Source organism: Pteropus medius, unplaced genomic scaffold (assembly GCF_902729225.1).
Source record: "Pteropus medius unplaced genomic scaffold, Ma_sr-lr_union100, whole genome shotgun sequence".
Taxonomy (NCBI): domain Eukaryota; kingdom Metazoa; phylum Chordata; class Mammalia; order Chiroptera; family Pteropodidae; genus Pteropus; species Pteropus medius.
The window spans coordinates 159404-181437 of NW_024347731.1; the positions used below are offsets into that span (position 1 = coordinate 159404).

General features: G+C 37.4%; 1 protein-coding gene across 1 annotated transcript; it reads right to left on the reverse strand.

The window, feature by feature from the left end:
- Positions 1 to 1526: 1526 nt before the first annotated feature.
- On the reverse strand, positions 1527 to 19885 carry HMGCS1 (3-hydroxy-3-methylglutaryl-CoA synthase 1). Its single transcript, XM_039877068.1, is given in 11 exon segments — positions 1527 to 3288; positions 4226 to 4389; positions 4597 to 4722; positions 5544 to 5650; positions 6111 to 6281; positions 7111 to 7276; positions 8434 to 8598; positions 9167 to 9217; positions 9220 to 9288; positions 9605 to 10062; positions 19755 to 19885. Coding segments are annotated over 10 exon segments (1557 nt in total). The 5' UTR covers positions 10053 to 10062; positions 19755 to 19885; the 3' UTR covers positions 1527 to 3198.
- Between the last annotated feature and the right edge of the window lie 2149 nt (positions 19886 to 22034).

Here is a 22034-nt window from a genome sequence, read left to right on the forward strand (position 1 = left end):
GCTGAAGTGGGCAGGGGGCAGGGACCAGATACATAGGAGTTTGCGAACCTGAATAAGAAATTTGATACATAGGGGGAAAAGTGCTTACTACCAAATAAGGTAGTCAATGCAGCCTTCAGAGAGGAAGCAACTGTTGAGTTGGACCCCAAAGATCAACAAGGTTTTGCCAAGATGGGTTGGAGATGCTAGTTTAATAGCATGTGAAAAACCTGGAGGCAAGGAGGCTTTTGCAAAATTAATAAAACTTTTTTTTTTTTTACTGTATGCCTGGACAATGACAAAATAGGATAAATAAAAGATGAATTCCCAGTTTTTTATCTGTAAACTTTTAAAATGCAAATGCATTTTTTATTATACACTAGAGTCCTGATATCGAAACTCCCTGAAGATTGGCATTCATCATCATATTACTGCCTTTATATTAATTTGGAGAGTGGATGCTGGGGGATCAATCACAGGTCATCTATTTTCTTTTACCACAAATTAAAAAAAAAAGGGGAACCTATGATTCAATTGAGAGCAATTGCTAGAAAATTTAAAGAAAGTATTCACTTTTATGTCAAGATCGCATAGCTCTAAATTATTTAAAGATCCTGTTACATTTCTTGCTCTGTTGATTCCCACTTTACTGTTTCTTTCAGGACATTTCAAACAGCAGACAAGAGATGAAGTATTTCAACTAAGTCACAAGATCAAATTAACTGTTTGCATCTATTTGAGTTTTGTCTAGTGTTAATCTTGGCCTTACTCATTAGTGTTCATAAAAATAAAGAAAAACCCCAAAGTTAGAAAAAAGTACATAAATCCCATAAGGGGAAGGATAGAACTTTTAAAGTCATATTAATTAGGATTCTAGAATGTGTGAAAATAACCTTAGAGAGAGAACACTGGCCTTATTTTGTAAATGACCCAGAGGGATAGCAGACTGGCCCAGAGAATAAAAGAAATTGTTACTAAGTATTGAATCTAGATACGACATGACAAAATATGAGCCGATCAGTACTAGAAATTAATCTGGTTTAATTCCTAATTCATATCAAGAGTTGATAGGACTCTTAGAGATTACCAGCCCAATGTTACTAACGCAAAAATTCTCCCTGTAAAACCCCTGGGAGCATAAGCAACATGCAGCCCTGAAGCTGGCGCCCTAGCTGGTAGGAAGCAGTTCTACGTCAGCTATAAAACTGGCTTTTAATCTTCAATTGCCAATCTTTAATCTTAAATTGTTTCTAGGAAAACAAAGTAACTCTCCTCAGAAAGATTTATAGCAAACTTCATACACCCTTACCATCCAACTTGGGACTTAATTATCAGTATAAATTCCTCTATTCTAGACAAATAGTTCCTTGAAGGCAAAACCAGATATCTTGTAAATCTTTATTTCTGACTTAAGCGAGTGCCTTGCTTACATGTTTTTGAATGTTCGTTGATGACTGAATGAGTGAATGCCCATATTTAAAAATAGCGAATTAACTGATTTCTTGCCTAAATGTTAGTTCAGGAGGGAAAAGGATTACTCAAGTATCTGAAATATTTCTCTAAAATTTTATTCATAGTTACTCACCTCACTATTCATAAGGTGTACAGTTAATTCTCTGTGCCAGCATTATTAGGCCTGCCCATTGCTGGTAACAGACTTTGAAAAAACCCATTTTCTGACACTCAAAAGTTAAATTATTCTTTTGAAAACATACCCAACTCCCAATACTTGCAAAAGTATTACATGCACATTTTCCCATCAATCTTTAAATCTGAACTTACATTATTAATCTACATCAGTGGATGATAAAATGAAGTCATTTTAGCAAATTATAACTGTACAAATCAAAATATCACTGGTTAATATTAGACAAGAGTATTTTACAAACACTACATTACATATTACCTTGTAATTTCAAACATTCATTTCATATTTGTTTAAGTTTATTTTAGATAAGTGAAACTTCACAGAATTTAAAGCAAAATTTAAAAAATTTAATTCTGTACATTAGTTCCAATTATCTTTATTTTACAATCTATAAGGCTCATGTCATAGTTCAGCACCAAAAAGATCTACGAAACTGTCTAACCAGCCTTATTCATCCCATGTGATAGTTTAAGGTGAAAGTCTGAGAAAATGCTTTATCGATCCTACTTCCAGATCATGAAGTGGAATATTCAGTTTGGCCAGTCATACTATGTAAAAACTTGAGTTTTACCTTTTTAGTTTCATTGAAGAGATTTTTTTTTTTAAGTGGAATAGAATACTAACACCATGAATTTAAGTTGTCAGTCTTTTAAGTTGAATTTATAACACTGAAGCATCAGAACTTAACAACTGTTTGTCTCTATTGTTCCTTTTTGTTTAAAATTTTTAAAAGGCAACCAAGAAAAAGTTTTTATTTATTCTTCAAAATAAGGTACAAAGAAGGACTGCAACAGCAAACTTCCTCATATACACATTCCAGTAACATCTCAGTGTTGTTCAGCATAACCCACCTTGTACTGATTCAGGAGCAGACCTAGACCTACACACACAGCTCCCAAATGTGCCATGTTGTCTATACCAGATGTTTGGCTCAATGCTAGCAGCTCTGTTCACAATTCATCACTGCTAGCCTGGATTTAAAGCAACATTCCAGTTTCCAGAACCAGTGTTACTGTCCCAATTCTTCTCTCTTCAATATTTATAAATTTTAGAAAAAGAGCATGTTTGTCTTGCCGTTTTCAAACAGGGTTTGTGCATGCCACTTTTAAGACCACATCCCCTAACCTAGAAACTTTTTTTCAAAAACCACAGGTACTTTCAGTAATCTTGTTTGTTCAAAGTATAAAATTCCTACACGTTTAAAAAACTTAGAATTGTAGAACTAGTACCTCTGTTTTTTTCTGCCAGAAGCATACAATTCGTCATACCACATTTACACACTAAGCTTCATGCATACAAATGGCCAGAGAGGTATGAAGTTTTACAGAGCCCTTAACATCATTTGAATACATTAGGCATTGGCTAGACCACAATAGGAAGCAAATTAGCAAATTGAGCAAAGAGACTTTCCCAAAGACACAATAGTTTTCCAGGCTCCATGTCAGTTACATAAAAATTTAAGCAACATGTAATCCTTTAAAATTGTCCCCAGACATCCCATTCCTAACCATTTCCATACATACTCCACCCACCCCAACCCACACCGAAGTCTTCTACCTCACAGAATTATCTTAATGTTCCCTGTTACTAATGACAGCTGCTTCCGGTTCTGCTGCTGTTGCAGGGAGTCTTGGTACTTTCTTAGCAGGACTTGGAATATGCTAAAACCAAGGAAAAAAGTTATCTCATGTTTTGTTTTAAAGAGTCATGGTGCTGATTGAAGTTCCAATGGAAAAACCGAGAGAACAATTTTGGAGAGGCTTATGCTAATAGTATATTCTATGTAATTTTTTATAGAGAACTAAATATCCATTCCTTTACCTTATAGTGAATTTATTAATACAATTAGCAATGTAGTAAGAGAGAGGAAGGCCACTGAGATCCACCAGACACAGAATTTTACTTGTTACATCTTGCATTCTCAACTCAGATACTAGTAGCTTGACCTGCTACCTAATTTATATAATAGCAAGAAGCAAGACTATGCATTCACCAAATTTGTCGTGAGCAGATAAATAACTTCAAGGTTATAAAGTCTTCAGTTTGAAGACTGGCTATGATCCTAGTCAAGTCATTTAACTTCTTGCAACCTCATCTCTAAAATGGGCATAGTATCATTTATTTCAAGGTGGTTTTTATAAGGATTAAATTAGAAAATGTAAATTAAGTACCTAGCATATGACAAGAATTCAAAACATAACTATTATATTACTTCTTGATAATTTTGGAGGTAGATCTGACAATGACCTGAGAAGAGATGTGAGGGTCTCAACACCCTTCTCTACTTCATCTCTCACCAAGACATTACCACAGATGAGCCTTCTCTATAGATCAGTCTTTTTTTAACTTCTGGTACTATTAATAAAACTCAGTATTTACTGTGAACTTTTAAAATGCTAATAATTTAAGCACAAACCACTTTCTATAATTGGAAAATGGCACAGCTGGAATCTAATCCCAGAGCCCTTGCTCTGAATTACTGTGCTTTATTGATATTCCTTAGAGTTGCTAATTAGTTAGGTCCCCTAGACCCTGAGATCTGGGGATGGTAGTTTTACCCTGCAAAGCCCAAGACCAAATGCAATGAGCTTTATTTACCTCATTTGCTGTGTTTGAATGCACAAGTCCTACTCCTTCATCCAAGGTGTCATCGTTTGGAGAGGGGCGGCGGGCATAAGTCCTTCTGTGTTTTTCATCCACTCTAACTAGGTACCATGTTCCTTCAAAGAGTGAATCTATTGAACTCTGGGGAATATAGTTGACTAAAGAAAAGGCAGAGAATATGTGAAATTAGTTATGACCTGTGACTTATCAAGTCGCATATTTCCCTATAATTTTCACTAACGTCAGATTAATACTGAATATAGCCTAGATAGCTAGATATATTTATCTTATACATAACACATTGTTATATCCCCCTAATATACTTTTGGGTGTATATTAATGTATATTAACAACAATATTTTTACCCAAGAGATGAGTATCTTCTCTGAGCTTCATGTGTTCAGCAAAGACATCTGGTGTCACACAAGTTCTTGAGTCAAGCCTTGTTTTAAGATCACATAAACTTGCTGTTATTTTATCAAGAGCAGACCCTAAAATAATAATTCCAACATTAAAAAACCAAAAATAGCCTGAAAAAAATGTTGCCAAATGGGGGAAAAAAAACCTTTTCATTCCTTTTAGAACTACTAGCTATTGTTTAGTTAAAAGATAAGGTATCTGTTTGACAAAGCTTCCTATGACCTCTGACTAAACATTTGTTCAGTGTTAGCCAGTAGACAAGATAGGAAATAGATGAGATTTAAAACTATAAATAGCTTGTCTATAGTCAATCCGTGATACATTTTAATGTAATGCCAAGTCTACCACTAGTTTTTTTCCATGTTTTTGTTCCTTCTAGCTCAGAGAAAGCAAAGAAGTTCCTTTAAATATAGCCAAGACCATAAAGCTATAAAAATTAGATAATTTAGATATGAGAAAATGAGAAATTATTTGATGTTATTTACTCATGTGATCAGACTCAATCATTAGAGTAAAACCTCAAAAGCTGCCTGCATCAAACGGATATGCTTCCCTTTCCCCTGACTATATATCCTTAAAATACAAGTTAAAAGATAAAGTTACCTGCCAAAAAAGGGAAAGTCAAAAAATGTTTAAGCTGATATATTTTTTTTCTGACTTGGAAGGAAGGAGAGAAGATATCCTAACTCAGACATAGTCCTGCCCTTTACCTAGTTAAGATGGATTTTTTTAGATTAGAGAGTAAAAATCTGGCTATGTTGGAAGAAGTAATGAATATTAAAATGTTGTTATGACATATGGAGCAGATTCAAGTACTTGCTTGAGAAGCTTGCGGAACTGACCTTACCACAGCTGGTTCTCAATACATTCTTGTTGAAAGGCTAGTATTTACCTGGTGTGGCATCCTGTGTAACTTTAAGGGAGTACAGGGTGGCGGCGAAACCAGAACCATAAGAGAACAAGCCAATCCTCTTTCCTGCCAGCTGCTGGGGGGAGAACCTGTGTAGGGAGGAAAAAGTTACTAAGAAGTTTAAATGACCTAAAACTATGATGTATAGGAAGCTATGAGGAGTTGGAATAAAAATGTATCCTATAGACTTAGAGACCTAACCTAAAGCTTTATCACTATGATAAGCAGACTGAAACAAGCATTTCCATCTCCTTGAGAATGAGGAGGCTCAAATAAGTTACTTTGTCAATAAGGGATTTATGGTTCAATTGAAGGTCAAAAGTAATAAAACCATGAGAACAGTAGCCAGAAAAGCTAGTGTGAAATTAAATACCCTGGAATAATTGTAGCCTCACCCCATGTATCCTTCAAGTCAATGGAAAATAGGCTAAAGAGCCTGGAAATAAAATATTCTGTGACATGACACTAACGTGCCTGGCATCAAATTTGGTCTTAGAATGCTAACACTCCCCAAATGAAGGGAGTTAAATAGTTGAAATTTATACTTACTGTGCTAGAATAGAAGCAAGGCAACCATACACTGATGGTGTATACATATTTCCATTTTGATTTGATACAAGCAAAGATGCCTTTGTTTTCTGATTAAAGATTTCGGAACTAGCCTTCATAAATGCCTTTTCCACATCTTTATCAAAGTAGGTATCTTCTAATTTAACATCCCTGAAAGATTTGTAAACAAGATAGTTAAACAGTGTTCAAAGACTATATTCTTATTATATTACTGTACGCAATCAGTATTCTAATCTGCAAGTGTGTATGATTCTGTTTTCCCATTTGTTAAAAGCCAAATAACAACATGCTAACTGCTATGGAAAGTATAATTGTTGTTCAGTCCTTTTTCTCAGTGTTTTTTATAACGTTTTCTATAACGTTAAGACAACTTAATTCTAATAGGTTAACCAACCCACTAAAAAGCTTTGTTATCACCAAACAATATACTACTATTTTAAGTCTACGAAAATGTCTATTTAGTTGAGAGAGTCATTATATTACAGGAGCCAAGTCTTAAAAGTTGAGTAGAATTTTATCAGATGGAGAAGGGACACATGCAAGGAGAAACAGAATGAGTTTAAAAATCATAGCATGCTAAGGAGCCTTTAAAGAAAAAAATGTGTGAGAAATATGACAGCAGACTTTGACAGTGGCAATGTACAGAATAGATATGGGGCACAGGGGCTAGAGAGAGGCAGGGAGAAGAGTTAAGAGGCTACTGTAAATATAGGCACTTGTGGGGCTACATTATCATGGTGACAACAGGAAAGGAGCTAAAAAGAAGAAATCGGAAAATATGAGTACAATTACTAAAGAATTCATGTAAGTAAGTCACCATTTCTCTGGGACTCAGTTTCTTCACTGATGACATAAGTAAGTTAGACTAGATGACTTCTAAGATCCTTTTAATTCTAAAATTTTCAGGACTGTATAAAAATTGTTTAACATAAAAAATATTCTCATACAGAAGGGAAAAAACCATAACAACTTCTCATACCCAAAGGCTTCCAGGCCACTATAGATACTATTTTTATCTCTGTTCTGGTCATTAAGGAAATCATTCAGCAACATCCGAGCTAGAGATTTCTGAACCAGTTTGCAGAAGGGTGAGTGGAAGATCATGAAGCCAAAATCATTTAAGGTAAAATCTTTCTCATTTCCCTCTGAAAAAGAAATCCAAAGCAATGTTAAATTCATATAAGCCACTAACTTTTGAAGTTTGAGTTTTAAAACAGGGCTAGGATGGTTTTATATCTTTAAACAGCAAGTAAATATATATTGCATAGTACAATATTTTTATGGGTTTAAAGTATATCAAAAAGCATCCATAGAAAGAACAATATATACTATAATATATTACTGTTTTTCACACTTAAGAGTTGTAATCCATTAGTGGATTGTGTAATCAATTTAGTGAATCAGGGCCAGTATTTTTTTTAAATGAAATAGAATAAAGGATAAAATAGCAAACTGCATAACTTGCAGCATGGATAAGTAATTTCACAACACTTTTGAGTTTAGGAGACACAAACGATGTAATGCGTATTTCTTACAGTGGGTCTTCATAAAAAGTTAGAAAATCATTGTACTGTTAAATATATGCTATTAAATAGTAAGACATTTTACATACTACAAGAATACTTCTTTTCCAGAGCCACTAATCTTCTGAATATCTGTTATTGAATATTATTTTTAATCCTCTCATAATCTCTGTAAAGCAAAGTTGGACTATGGAAAAAGTATACTTTATATGATATTGTGTCTTTTAATAGCACGAAATACTGTCCTTTTCAGTACCTCAAGAACTTTTTCATGACTAACGATGGAGATTAATGATGACACTAAAAAAACAAATATGAATTCACAGGTAGAGTGCAAACAGACTGTGGGGGGAGGATAATCACATTTCAGTAAGTTATTTTCACCACAGTTTTCTCTAGATAACAGTTGCAAGCTAAAATCTTGTGAAAATACCTCTCATAGAAGATGAACAAAATTCAAGTTATTTTCTTTTACCCTACTTTTTATTTTTTTTACTGGGGGTAAGTCGACCTGAGTATTTTTGCAGAGATATATCTCATTTCCAAAGCTTACCTCTTTTCCTAAATCACACATTTCCCTATGAGAAAATGCTATTTGGTGGGTGAGAAAAAAATGGTTAAAAGACACTAATGAAGGATGCCCATGAAGCAGTTTCTTACTGAAGACACCCATAACATATACCATCCTCAGTAAATACCAAGCCAAGGAAAATGAAAAAAAAAAACAACAACCAAAAACCAAAAACCAAAAAACAAACAAACAAAAAAACAAAACCCACCTTTCTGCCATTGGGCACGGATTTTTTTGCGGTAGACAGAATAGCAGCGGTCTAATGCACTGAAGTAGCACTCTATGGAGAGTTTTCCATTTACTACAGGATATTCAGTAAGCATATCAGGCTTGTAAAAGTCATAGGCATGTTTCATGTGTGTCCCACGAAGTCCTATTAAAACCAAAAAGGAAGATGTCCATGTATTTCTGCTTCTTGATGTTTGTACGTCAGTAAGCATATTGCATTATCAGGGGCCTTTCTTAACTATCTAGTCAACTCTCACCACTTGCAGTGTAGGAATCAGAAGGTGCCACCAATATATAGATGAAACAACATATAACCTTATCCATGGACAGGCCCAAGGCTCCTTTGATATACAACATTTTCATTCAAGTTTTGTTTATCTGACTGGGAGATTACAATTGATTTACTGAACTGAAAACAAATTAAAATTGCCACTTACTATGTGACTATAGGCAAGTTACTTTATTAAGTTATTACTTAAACTCATTTTACTTCTCTATAAAGTGGGAATAACATCACTTACCTCATACAATTGCTATGAAGTCTAAATAAAATAACACGTATAAAGCATTTAGCAGGCAGTGCTAGCACTGAATGAACACTCGGTAAGTGCTAGCTTCTATTTTCAACTTTCTCAGCATATTGTGCTAATTAAAACACACACACACACACACACACACACACACACACACACACACAACTCCCAAATACTCACCTCGCCAAAATTAAAGGAGCATTTGCCCAATTAGCATAGCAACAGCTCCAACCCACCTGTAGGTCTAGCATTTCCTGTGGCATATACAGCAATATCTCCTGTAACTACTAGGGCATACCGTCCTGGAAAAAAAAAAAACCTTTTATTAGTACAAAAGAAAGTGATCAACACTATAAATATCAGACATGTAAACTGAAATTTTCCCCAGAATATGCTTTTCCCATATTTGATAAAGAAAAAAGGTCCGATTAAATTTTAATGATTTTGTCCTACACGATAAACAGTTTGTAATTCAGATGAGTTGAAAGTCATAGCTATCTTCCTAAATATATTCAAAGAAGCTTAACTGATAAAAGTTTGCATATGACATTAATTAAAAGGTTATTTTGGCCTATTCATCCTCAAGGAGTTTCTTTGGAATAAAGGCATGCAACATACCATCCCAATAGCTGGACTCAATCCAGTTAACAGCATTGAAGACAGCAGCTGTGCCTCCATAGCATGCATTAGTTGTGTCTATTCCTTCTATGTCTGTATTCCCAGACTCCTCAAAGAGTTGCATCAAATTAGTCTTCACTGACTTTGATTTGTCAATGATCGTTTCTGTTCCAACTTCTAGCCGCCCAATGCAATTATAAGAAAGGCCATTTCTTTCCATAAGATTCTGAACCACCGTCATGCAAAGAGAGTTGATATCTTCTCTGTCTGTACAGAAGCCCATCCTGGCCTGGCCAAAGCCAATAGTATACTTTCCAGCATCTACACCATCGTATTTTTCTAATTCTGTTTGATCAACATATTGAGAAGGAAAATAGATTTCAAGTGCAACAATTCCCACATCTTTTGGCCAGCAGGCTTCTGCATTCAAAGGAAGTGACCCAGGCATGGTGAAAGAGCTTCAGAAAGAAAAATAGAAAAAACATTGTTTCAGGTTATAAATTGCAGGTTGTCAAGTTCAAACTTGAGAAAACATTAAGAGTTCAACAATCATTTGATATATTAGTTTCTAAATTTAGCATGTTTTACTTACAGCAGTCATTTAAAAATATGTGGACGTAGCAATTATAGTATGAATGGAATACTATTATTTAAATTGTTGTCTTTCAGAAAGGCTTTCCTCCAAACTAGACATCTTTAGATTTAAAACACGATTATTAGAAGAAAATATTTAAATTAGATTCTTCCATGTTGTAAAGAACTATAAGATGAAATACAATGACAATTTAAATGTGGCCCACAAATTAGAATTCAAGTACCTGATCTATTCCTGGCCACCCAAAGAAGTTTAAATAAGTCATTCATTCATTCATTATAGGTATGTTGATTATTCACAGCTATTGACTTTAGAGGATTTTAAAAATTGTTAGATCAAACAATATTGCATTCTTTACTGATCTAGAGCTAAATAATCCCAGCAAGTAGAAAAGCCATCCTACAGAAGTCTGCCAAGCCAATCTGTACATGCCTCTCATATTATAATCCTACTCTTCCAAAGAACCCCCTACCTATAACCCAGATGTTTAAAATTTTAAGGAAAGACAAGTTTCAGGACCTATCGCAGGGTCAAATGTCAATATTCTATACTTTCTACAGCTAGTATATTGGCAATAACGATCATAAAACCACAAGGTATCACGTAGCTTCCAAATTAGAAAAAACAACTGATTTAAATTTCAAAACTGGAATCCACATATTAGTGTGGCAACCAACTATGAAATAACCTCCTAAAATTGCCCCTTCTTTTTTAAAATGGGCACTAAAAAGTTGGACACACTGTAAACCTTTAGTAGTGTCTAGATTTATTTACCAACAATAAAAAAAAAAGTGCTAGCTGATCAAGGTCATTGTTATGTGCCTATGGGCAAGTCACGTAACCTACCAGAGCCTAAATTTCTATAGCAGTTGTATTAATCGGGAAAAGAGAAATTATTCTAGATATTTCAAACAGATGGAGGGAATTCAATAACAGGGAAATGGTTACAAACTTGTTGGCCGGGCTACAGGAGCAAAGGCAGGCAGTTATTCAGATCCCATGAGCTTGCATTCCACTGAAGCTGCTGGAACCACCAGTACCAGCCCCTCTGCTGCTGAGCTAGAACCCAGAGACTGCAGCTGCTGCCACTGACAAACAAACAAGATGGCTACTTCTTCCCACCTTCTAATCGCACTTGAGTACTTCCTTCAGCAGTCTAACCGAAATGCACATGTCACAGGAGTCAAGAGAAATGCTGCTGTCAGGCTTTGAAGAGTGGTGCAATTTCCTGTTTAGGTATCACATAATTGGATGGTGCTGTTTAAGTGGCAGAATTTCAGACCTTCGTTGACATAAAGGTCTTGGCTTACGAGAGTTTACCTGGGTCAAACTGGTTCACTAACTTTCTACAGCATTTGCCAATTCGACAATAATTTGACTCCTAACAATGAAAAGTCAAATCTTATATTTATGTCATATGTCTTCTGCCACTGCAAATTTTGGGAATAGTGTTAGGTATAATGAAATTACAGACTACTACTACTACAGTGAGTTAATTATTAAAATCTTGAGAGAATATCTGAAGTAGGAAGGCTAATTTTAAATCATGAAATCTACACTTAGCCCATAGGTCATCAACCTAAAAAATAAGCACCTTGAAATATAATCACACAATCTCAGTTAAAAGTCTTAAGAGATACCGGTTGAATCTTCCTTCTAAATACTAGAATCTTATTTACATTTTCCCTATTCATTGAACAATGACATGTACATGCCAAACATTTGGGATAAGTTTAACAGATGATCTTTGCCCTCTCAAACATTCACTGTTTTGTGGGACAGTAAGATAAAAACAAATAATAATATAATAAACAACATGGACAGTCACATTATGTTTTGGAGAATTACCTAACCCAGCCTGGTGGCTGGGGAAGGAGTGAGAAGGCTTTTCAGTTACTGGTGCCTGACTTGAGTCTTAGGAATGAATAGGAATAATTGGTAGAGCTCTGCAGGAGCAGATGGTGGTGGAAGATTTTCAACAGGGTGGAACATAAACAAGGGCACACTATAAGGAACTATAAAAATTTTGCTAATTTACTGAAGTGAAATTTAAAGCCCAATGAGTAGATCAGGTAGGATCAGATCATAAAGTTTCTGGTATGCCGATATTAGGTGCTGTCTAGTGAGTGGATTTGAGTTAGGAAGCTGATAGAGCAGATAAGACATAGGTCACGAACTAGAGCAATTACTGCATGAGCTTCAAAAATATGGAAGGATCAAAAAATTGGAAGAAATTGTGATTGACTAAACGTCAGAAAAAGAAGGAAATGTTTACGATGACTCCCAGATTTGGAGCCTCAACTGTTTTGACTTGACCAGCTCACTGTTGGATACACTAAGTGAACAGAGGCACTTCCCCACTTTGTTCTACTTTTCCCCTCTCCCATGCAAACTCATCAATTTTATAATCTAAACTTTGCTACAATGAACTTGAAATGAAGACATAAAAGGACTATCTAATGTCACTATACAGATTCTAAGTTTACAGTAAAATATGACTGTCTTCTGCATAGTCCACAGAAAAGAGCTCTACAACCAGTGTTTAAAAAAAAAAAAAAAAAAAAAAAAGACTAGTCCATATACTTATAAGAGGAATCTCTCCTATATACTAGCTTCTAAATCACTAGAGCAGCGGCAGTAGGATTAACCAACCTTCCCAGTCTTTTCCACAAGGTTACCCTTCAGATTCTTTGAGCTCTTCCAACTGCTCTAAACATGCTAAGGACAGTTTCATTTTCCCTGCCTGACCCAAAAGCTTGCAATGTTTTTGGAAATAAAACGGACTAGTATATATAATCTTCTGAAGGTATAAATAAGTTTACAAAAAGCTATAATGCCAGGCTTAAATCCAAAATTAATCTATATGTATCACATTTACTATAACTGACTAGTTCTTGAATTATGGCACTTACAAAATAAAGTGTTATTCTTAAACCTCCTAGAGGTTAAATGACTTGCTTCATTCAGGAAAGAAAATGTAGCTTAACTAAAATAACCTATACATATCGAATTAAATCATGACTCTGATCTCGGTATGGGAAAAATTTCTACATTGTCAATATTGCTTATCCTCTTGGCTCTTTTCATTATACTCTTGGTAAAAAGCCATCTAACGTGAAATATTTAGCTTTCAGTTGAAAATGAAGAAAAGTAAGATTAAGAAGGGAAAGGGAAAAATTAATACAGAGAAGTAATTGCTTCTGTGGCATTTCGAACAACAAAAAGTTTTGATATAGTTTCTGGTCTGTAATCTTTATCCTATTAAGTGCATGCTCTCCTATGCTCTCTGAAGTAGGCCACATACATATTAGAAAAAGGAAAATAAAGGCCAGCTAAAGATCTGAGATTTTCATATTATGGTGTTAATCCCACAGAGAATGGGGATATTCTGGTTAATAATTCGCTATTCTAATCATCACAAAAAAATTTTCTAAATAGAATGAAGTTTAAATTTTGACAACTTAAAAAATTACCTGCATATCTTTTTAATTTTTTGCTGATAAAAAGGTACTTCACTATTTTTCAGAGCATTGTAGTCACAATAGAAAAAAAGTATAAGCAGGATGAGAATTCTGTATTTATGATAAAATGTGTAAATTTTCTTTTTAAATTTCATCTTTAAAAAGGAGGGAAAATGAACACTTACCACAGAACTCTAAGTCTATTCTAAAGTGAAGGCTCACTCCCTCTGGTGGAGAAAAGAAGCTCTAGGTCCTATTTTCTAGGACACAAAAGGGACCAAAAGGGACCAATATGCTCCTGAGAATATTTAAAATCTGTGAATGAAAGGGAACTGGAAAAGGCAGAGGGATGGGGGGGATAGGACAGGCAGGGAAATCAGCTGAGGATGCTGACACAAGGGTAGCCTTGACCTAGCCCCTCAGTGGCTGGGGAAGGGAGGGACTTCGGCATTAATCTCAAGGAGTATGATGCCAGTCTCCTAAGTAAGCTCTCTACCTTCACTCTCTCCCCTGCCCTAGGCTAACTTTTCCAAAATGCACATCTGACTTTTGCCAAGATGTTATTTAAAATTACTCTAAGTTTCTTCTCTATTATTTAGGGTCAGCCTCTTTGTACTAGATGAGGAGCTTCTAGAGAACAGGAATTATATTTTGTTCATCTTTGTGTCCCTGGTACCCAGCCCAGTTCTTGGCATATAGTAGAAGTTGAATGTTGAATTAATAAACTCCTACTAGCCTTTTAATCTAAAATCAATAACAAACTTAGGAAATCATAATATTGAAGCACACACCCCCCGAAAAAAACCAGAATCATAAGAGTGCCATGGCAATACGGAAAGCAATGAATGCAAATAATTAGATTATTGGTTCGAGTAAATTTGCAATCACTGTCCAATTATACATAATCATAAAAATCTATCCATAGCCCAGATATGTTATCTTTTGAGGCTGTAATTTAAAAAGCACTACTGGTATAAATGCTTGCCTGTGATTGTTTCTGATTAAGTAGTTTGCGTGGTTATATTCATCTAGATTTTTTTTCTCTTATGAATGAACACTCATTTTTAAAATTAGCCCTAGATTTAAACTATTAGTCTAAAAAACACAAAATTAGACAGTCTGCTGAAGCGTTATAGCATTAACTAATATTTAAAGATGAGATATAACATTGCAAGGGGTTTTAAGAATGTGTGATGCATATGAATAGTTATTTACCCTAGGATAAAAATTAAATCCGCCCCCCTCTTTTTTTTAGAGAACACTTTCCTTTAAAAGCATGACAGGATGCCATACCTGTGTAATGGATAAAGAACTTCAGTCTCCAGGTCTGTCACTGTTTTCTCCTTCAGGCACTAGGAATTTCAAATTAGAACTTTTTTAAAGTCATAAATTACCACACGAATTCAAATAATTTGACTCTAATTCAAAGTGAGTGAAAATAAACATTTTCTTGTCCAATTACATTATGTAGAACAGAATTTGTTCTATAATCAATTGATGGAAGTTCATATTCAGGCTTTGAACCGAGTATGATGCTGGGAGAGTTGTATTCTTAAATTTGGGTTTTCAAGAATTGGGGAAAAGGAATAAAGTAAGTTGTACTAAGCTAACAAACTTCTGGAGTAAAGAGATACATTCAAGAGCTTGCTCTGCACTTAGGACTTTGCAGCGTTAACAATGTCTCTTTGAGCCTCGATTTTCTCATTTCCAGGAAATTTTATTATCTTCATTTAATCTTATGCTCCTAGTTTTCAACTCGGACACCTTCGCCCTCCCCAACTTTTAGAGTGACTTTCTCCTTAGTTTTTTTTTTTATTAAAAAGATAAGTATTTGATGTATCAAGGCAAAGGAACATCAAGCTTCATCATTTAAATTATGTGGAAATAAAATGGAAGATGACTTTGGAGCATTTTCTCTAGTCCATCTGTTTTGTTGGATTGTTACTTGAGACAATAGTTCCTATGTTTAACAAACAGTTTCCTTTGCTCTCTAATTACTGGCCAGTTTGGCATCTGCCCAGAGACTACATTCAGACACTATTTAATAAAGCTTTATTTTTACATCATTAAATCATTTAGAGCTCTTTACAAACTTAGTTCCTCTTATGTCATTTATCCTCGTCCTCCAAAATAAATAAATTCTGATTTTTATAGAAAAAGACTACTACATTCCAAAAAACTTCTGATTAAGGTATTCTATATATGCTTTGAGAAAATAATCTATTTTCTTTATTGCCTAAAATTATGCTTTTGTAATCTGAAAATTAAGCAGACCACAGGTACGAGTTGTTACTGGTGGGAAAACATGATTCCCTCTCCATGTTGACACTACTTAAAAATGTGATATTTCTTCTTGAAACCATGTACGTATATGCATTTGACATTATTTATGCTAAAGAAATTTCCCCTGAACTGCCAATATTTCTTCTTTCAATTTTGATTATTTAAATTAGGGAGGTAGGTTGGGGGAGAGGGAAGAGAGGGAGAGAAAGTGAGGGATAAGGAGGGAAGAGAGAGTGGGTACTAGAGCAAAGAAAGAAATAAAAGGGAAAACAGATTCACAGAGGAGGCTGTGCTACTTAAGCCCTCTGGGAAAAGAGAAGTCTGGAGAACCAGTGCAGGCAGTGAATGCTATATTGGGGAAGAGTCTATCAGAAAGGGATTAGGCTTTCCATTCTCTTCTGCAGCTGCTAGAAGTGTTCTCTATTCTGACTAAAACAGCACTGCCAAAGTCCCCAAACAGGTTATCATCAGCTTATTTCTAACAGAAAGTGTTTTCAGAGCAAGTGATTGAGGGAAGAAGCATGGGTCAGGAAGCAGTTAATGAATTAAGGGTCTGGGCAAGTTACCAAAAAGCGTTTGGAGACTCCCAAAATTCAGCACATGAATTTTGCGTTTGGCAAAGATTAACTGAAGAATGATGAGACTGCCTAGAGCCAACTAGGTTCATGCAATGGTGCCTTCTTCTGGGGTTTAGTCAGTGTTCTGAATTCTTCCTGCTGGCTCAGCCTTGATTCAAACAGGTGGTCAGAGGAGTTCATCCAATACATATTTTAGTACGTTATAAACTATAAGCAATTATCTGATGATCTTTTTCACTATTACAGGAGAGAAATCCAGGAAATTGAGAATAAACTGCCTTTCTTCCATAAGAGCAAGCAAGCAAAACTGATGTTAAGAAAGTCTTGCCTACACCTGTTCAGTCTGGTCTAGTTCTCTAAGTATAAAAACATGGACATCCCTGCCTCCCCCTAGAGTTACTGGTCTACTTATTAGAGGTTCTACTCATATTCCAAGGCCCTGTTCTAAGCTACTACTTCCAGGAAGATTTCCTAGCGTTTTCTAACCAGAGCCTTGCACTCCTACAGCAGGCATGTCATTCACACCAAAGTCTTCATATTTTCTACTTGCAATAGAAAACTAATTATGGCCAGTCTTCTTATCCACACTGGGTTCCTAGACTCCTCTCAGGAGAGAAGCTGTACTTTGATTCTTCTGAAATCCCTGTGCAACCTTAGAGTAAAGAGCACTTAACTGCCATTTTTTGAGGGGCTGAATTTGAAGTTAAAACAATTATAGCACTGTTCCCTAACCTTTTTGGCACTAGGGACCAGTGCTCCTATGAGAATCGAATGCCTGATGATCTGAGGTGGAGCTGAGGAGGTGATGCTAACACTGGGGAGCAGCTGCAAATACAGATGAAGCTTCACTTGCTCAACTGCTGCTCATCTCCTGCTGTGTCGCCCAATTCTTAACAGGCCACAGACTGTTACCAGTCCACAGCCCAGGGGTTGGGGATCCCTGAATTAGAGGACGAATCTTGTAGATTCAAATATTTGTGGCAGCCCTCATTAGTAAATTCTTTTTGCTATCACTTTTAAGATGAGCTGCAGCACCAAATAAGCTCCCACAAAATTGGCTTTCTACTGCTGTTGTTCAAAGTAAATGGTAGGTTTCAACTGTTCTCAAATCCTAACCTGAGAAATGTTAAGAAGTCGAAATGGAATCAGAAGAGAACATTTGTTGGTCTTATAATCATTCCCACATGCACACATCCCCAATCACAAACCCTGCAAAAATGAAGCTTGAAAGAGTACCTACTCCCCTACTGCTCTAACTATACTCAGTTGACAGCAAGTGAGCACCACCATGTGCCAAGCATTAGGATGAATAAATTAGAAATTGAGTCTTACCACCTTCGCATAAGATTGGGTAATATGTTTCTCAACCTTTTTAATCTATATCACCTTCTTGAGAAACAAAAATATCACAGCTTCTATATTTGGTTTTTTAGTAACCCAACATAAAATTATAAGACTCTATAGTCCTTTCTAAATGAAACTCAGCCTATCAAGCTCCTCCATCCACAAGCGCAACTGTATCTCCCCACATTCAGTCCCACTGGATTATGATTTTAAATAACTCTAGGGTACCCAGGAAACATATTATATCAATATCAGGGTTTTGTATTTCCTGGAAGAAAAGCTATCTAAAATCTCAATCAAAAAATTCTTTAAAAAAATCAAACCTAATTAAGGGAAATAAGATGTAAAAACATTCTGGAGGAATGTTTAAGTAAACAAGATAAAAAGCAATGCCCAGAATTAGCTTAAAAGATGAAGTGGACTTCTATGGCCCTGAACATAACACCAATTTAACTCTCTCCATTGGAAACACCTTCCGAGAACTGGGGTTACTGACTAAACTAGAACTGACTGAACTAAACTAGAATTGAAAAAAGGGAAAACTTCCAATTTAGAAGAAACCTACAACGAAATGTTTTTTTCCCTATCGTAAGACACGTTGATTCTGCTCTCCTTATGCATAAAAAAACCTGAAGTTTTAAAATAAAGTTTTGATCAAAGAAAGAACACAAACTGCTTAGATGTCTCAAGCTGCAAAAAACCATTTGGCACAGATACATGTTAAGGAATTTCAACCTGCCTTCTGATAGAATCTGTGCAATAAAAGCCCACTCAGAAGGAAATATGTTAACTACTATTTGTCTTAACTTTGTCATTTATCTTGCCATTGTTTTTCATGATTCATTCCTGAAATAGAGCAGACGTTACTCAGCAGAATACATCACCCTACTGCAGCATGTTGGCAAGAGCATTAGCAGAAGGGAAAAGCTGCAGCAGAAATGAGCATCGAAAGAAGCCAAAGACCAAAGACCAAAGCCACAGGGCGAGCATGACAAGCAGACACCTCATATTACCTGTTGTCCAAATCCCTCCTCCAAGATGGGTCAGAGCAATCCTTTCTCTACCACTGGTCAAGTTAGGACACACGTTTTCAAAGACTCCATATACTTCGCTTTGAGAAGTCCTTGACTGTGGATGCCTGCCCATTACACCATCCTAACAGGTCAGGCTGGTCCTGAAGCTATTAGCAGGGAGGTACAGGTTGTCAGAACACTGAAGAACCCTATTTTTTTAAAAAAATGGGCATAAAAACATGGATGCCGGAAGGAAGGTGGGAGGCAGGAATCTGTGATATTTGAAGCAGAGAGCGAAGCAGTCAAGAGCACAAATACTCAGGCGCTTTAAATCACGGTTGTGGTGCTTTCTTGCACCTGAGCTTGAAAATAAAAGTAATGTTGCCTACTTTCCTTTCTCCCATTAACTCTCTAAACGTGGCGGCAGGAAGACACACCCCCCGCCAACCTACAACCTAAGTGTGATCTTCCCCACCCTTTGGTGGCCACCTTTTACCCAAGGCTCCGGGAACGCCCTGACAGCCCAGCTCCTTTCTTGTCCCCTCTTGATGTTCCCCCTCCATCCCCTCACGGCGGTAACGGGCACCGTCTTCAACGTTCTTTGCCTTCTCCCCTCCGCAACCCGCCTGCCCACACCAGGGTCCCTGGCTCCACCTCAGATCCGCCGCAGTGGGCCCCAGGTGCCTGCGAGGGGCGGCCCCGCAAGGCCCCAACTCACGGCGCCCCATCCTCCCGGGATAGGTCCACACCTCCGCCCTGACCCGGACGGAGCCAGAACTCCTTCGGGCCTAGTCAAGGACAACGCCTCCTCCCGTCCCTCACTCCGCCCGCGGCCCCTCAGCAGTCCAGCTCTGGTCTTTTGCACCGGGAACTCACCCAAAGGTGATCAGGTGGTACTGAAGGAAAAAGAGCGAGCTACCAAGGTGGAGTATGTGGCGCCTACCCTCCGCCAACAGCTTTATAGCAGCCCACCAACCCGACTCCGGCACCGCCGGGAGTCGGTGGGAGGCGGGACAGTGGCTCCAGTAGCCAATCGTGGCCGGCAGAGTAGCCGGGTAGTGCCCGCCCCCCAGTCCAGCTTCTACCAATCGGAAGGAGAGTAGAGGCAGCCTCTCACTAGGATTTTTCCCTCAGGGCTGGAAGGGCGGGGGAAGGGGCGGGGACAAAGGCAGAGGGCCGAGGAAGTGGGGTGAGAGAGTGACGTCGGGTGGCCCGAGAGCCCGCCTGCCAATGACAGAGCGGCGCGAGACGGCGAGAGCCAACGGGAGCGGAGTGAGAGGTTTTTCGACCAATTGGAGCCGAGTGAGAGGAGATGGGGGCCAATGGGGCCTCCGCGTCCCACCACTGGGGAGAGGTGGTCAAGTGTGGGAGAGATAAGTTAGGCCCCGCCCGAGAGTCTGTCAGGTTGCCTAGCAACCAGAGTTAGGCTTCACCTGTTAGATTTATGAAATACTTGATTTGAATTCAATCTTAACATTTTCTAGTTTCCAGGTCAGCCAAGTGCGCCTGCATAACAAGTTGGAGCAGAACATATCGTCCAGAATTTGTAAATCAGTAAATATTCTAAATAGCCAAGTCGTAAATACCTTTATTCAAAACTATGTTGACTTTTTAAGAAACTGCTGTTTGGGCAGTTCTTTCTGACTAAACTTAAGAGAGTGTGGCGTTAGACACCAGTGAGGAGAGAAAGGACTTTGTCTGAGCAGGGAAGTTGATCCCTGCTAGTGGGTGGACTCTGAGGGAAGGGGCTCCATCTGACCCGTTTTCCACTATATCCTCTGAGCTTGTTATGTGCTATGTGCCAAATAAACAGTTGATGAAAGCAGGAGGGAGCCCCATAATTCTGAGTATAGATAATCCACAGGATAAGGGCTACCTAGCTTCCCCAGAAAACAGATAGGAGCAATTCAAGTGTGAGGAAATCACTGAAACACTATTTGGGAGAATCCAAAGGACAATTATGGCCTTAAATTAGACTCTGCTTTCTCTCGTCCTCAAAGAAGCGATAATACTTCACTTTGGTGGTGTTGTGTCCAGAATAACCAGACCCAACTTGAGTGCTCTTAACCAGGAGACAGTTTATTAGCCGGCGGCTGTCCTTGCAAAGGAGCAGCCCCAAAATGCCAAGATACAAGGTTTTTAAGCCCTAAATCCTATTCCTCATTCTGTCTTAAACACAAAGGTCCATCTTTCTCCTATTCACTACCTGTCAACCCACTGGTCAGGTGTGCAAGCGGGAAGTACAGAAGCAGAAAGCTTGTGTTAGAATGTTATGTTCCTATGGGTGATTGCCTATGTTCCCATGGACAATAGCCAGTGTTCCCATGGGCGATGGCCAAACAGTAATTTTCAGCTTATATACAATTGATTATTTTTCATGCCACGCAAGCAAGCAGGGTTACACAGGCTAAAATTGGCAGTTAGCGTATGAGCTCATTGTTACAAGTTTCATGATTAACAGAATGTGGTTAGGGGTTCCAGAAACTAGGCCTAAGTTATAGACTTCTTTTGTCCAGTTTCAGGTTTTAATTATTCTTTAACCCTTTCACATTTCAGCGGGCTGTTACAGTGGGGGACCATGAGAGGTTTAGGGTTGTTTGTATCTCTCACCCTCTGGGTTTGGAAACTGTTAATAAGGGGATGCTGATGATTCTGTGCATCACACTACTGTTCTGTGAAATTTATTAGCCACTATAGGTACTAGTGATGCAAGACAAGGCAAATTTCCCCGAGTTGGCAGGGAGACCAAGTCCTGCATGGAAAGAAGAGAGTCCTTTGAGAGAGAGTATAGAAAGAAGTCAACACACAAACCAAAGTTAGAGTCAAAAGGAAAGTTTATTAGGAAAAGGATAACATTCCACAGACAATGTGGTCTCCTTTCAGAGGCAAAGAGTGAGAAGGACTAAGAGAGACAAGACAGAGATAAAGAGTACTGAGGGCGGGATGGAAAGAGGGACAGTGAGAGGGACACTGAGAGACATGGACAGGCAGTGAGTAGGGGACCCCAGTGTTTAGGGATTTCAGTTTATATATCATTCTTTTTAAAAATTGTTTATTGGGGTAAATTGGTTATTACAATATATAATTTTCAGGTGTACACTATCATTTGACATTTTTATATTATATTGTATGTTTACCACCCAAAGTCCAGTTTCC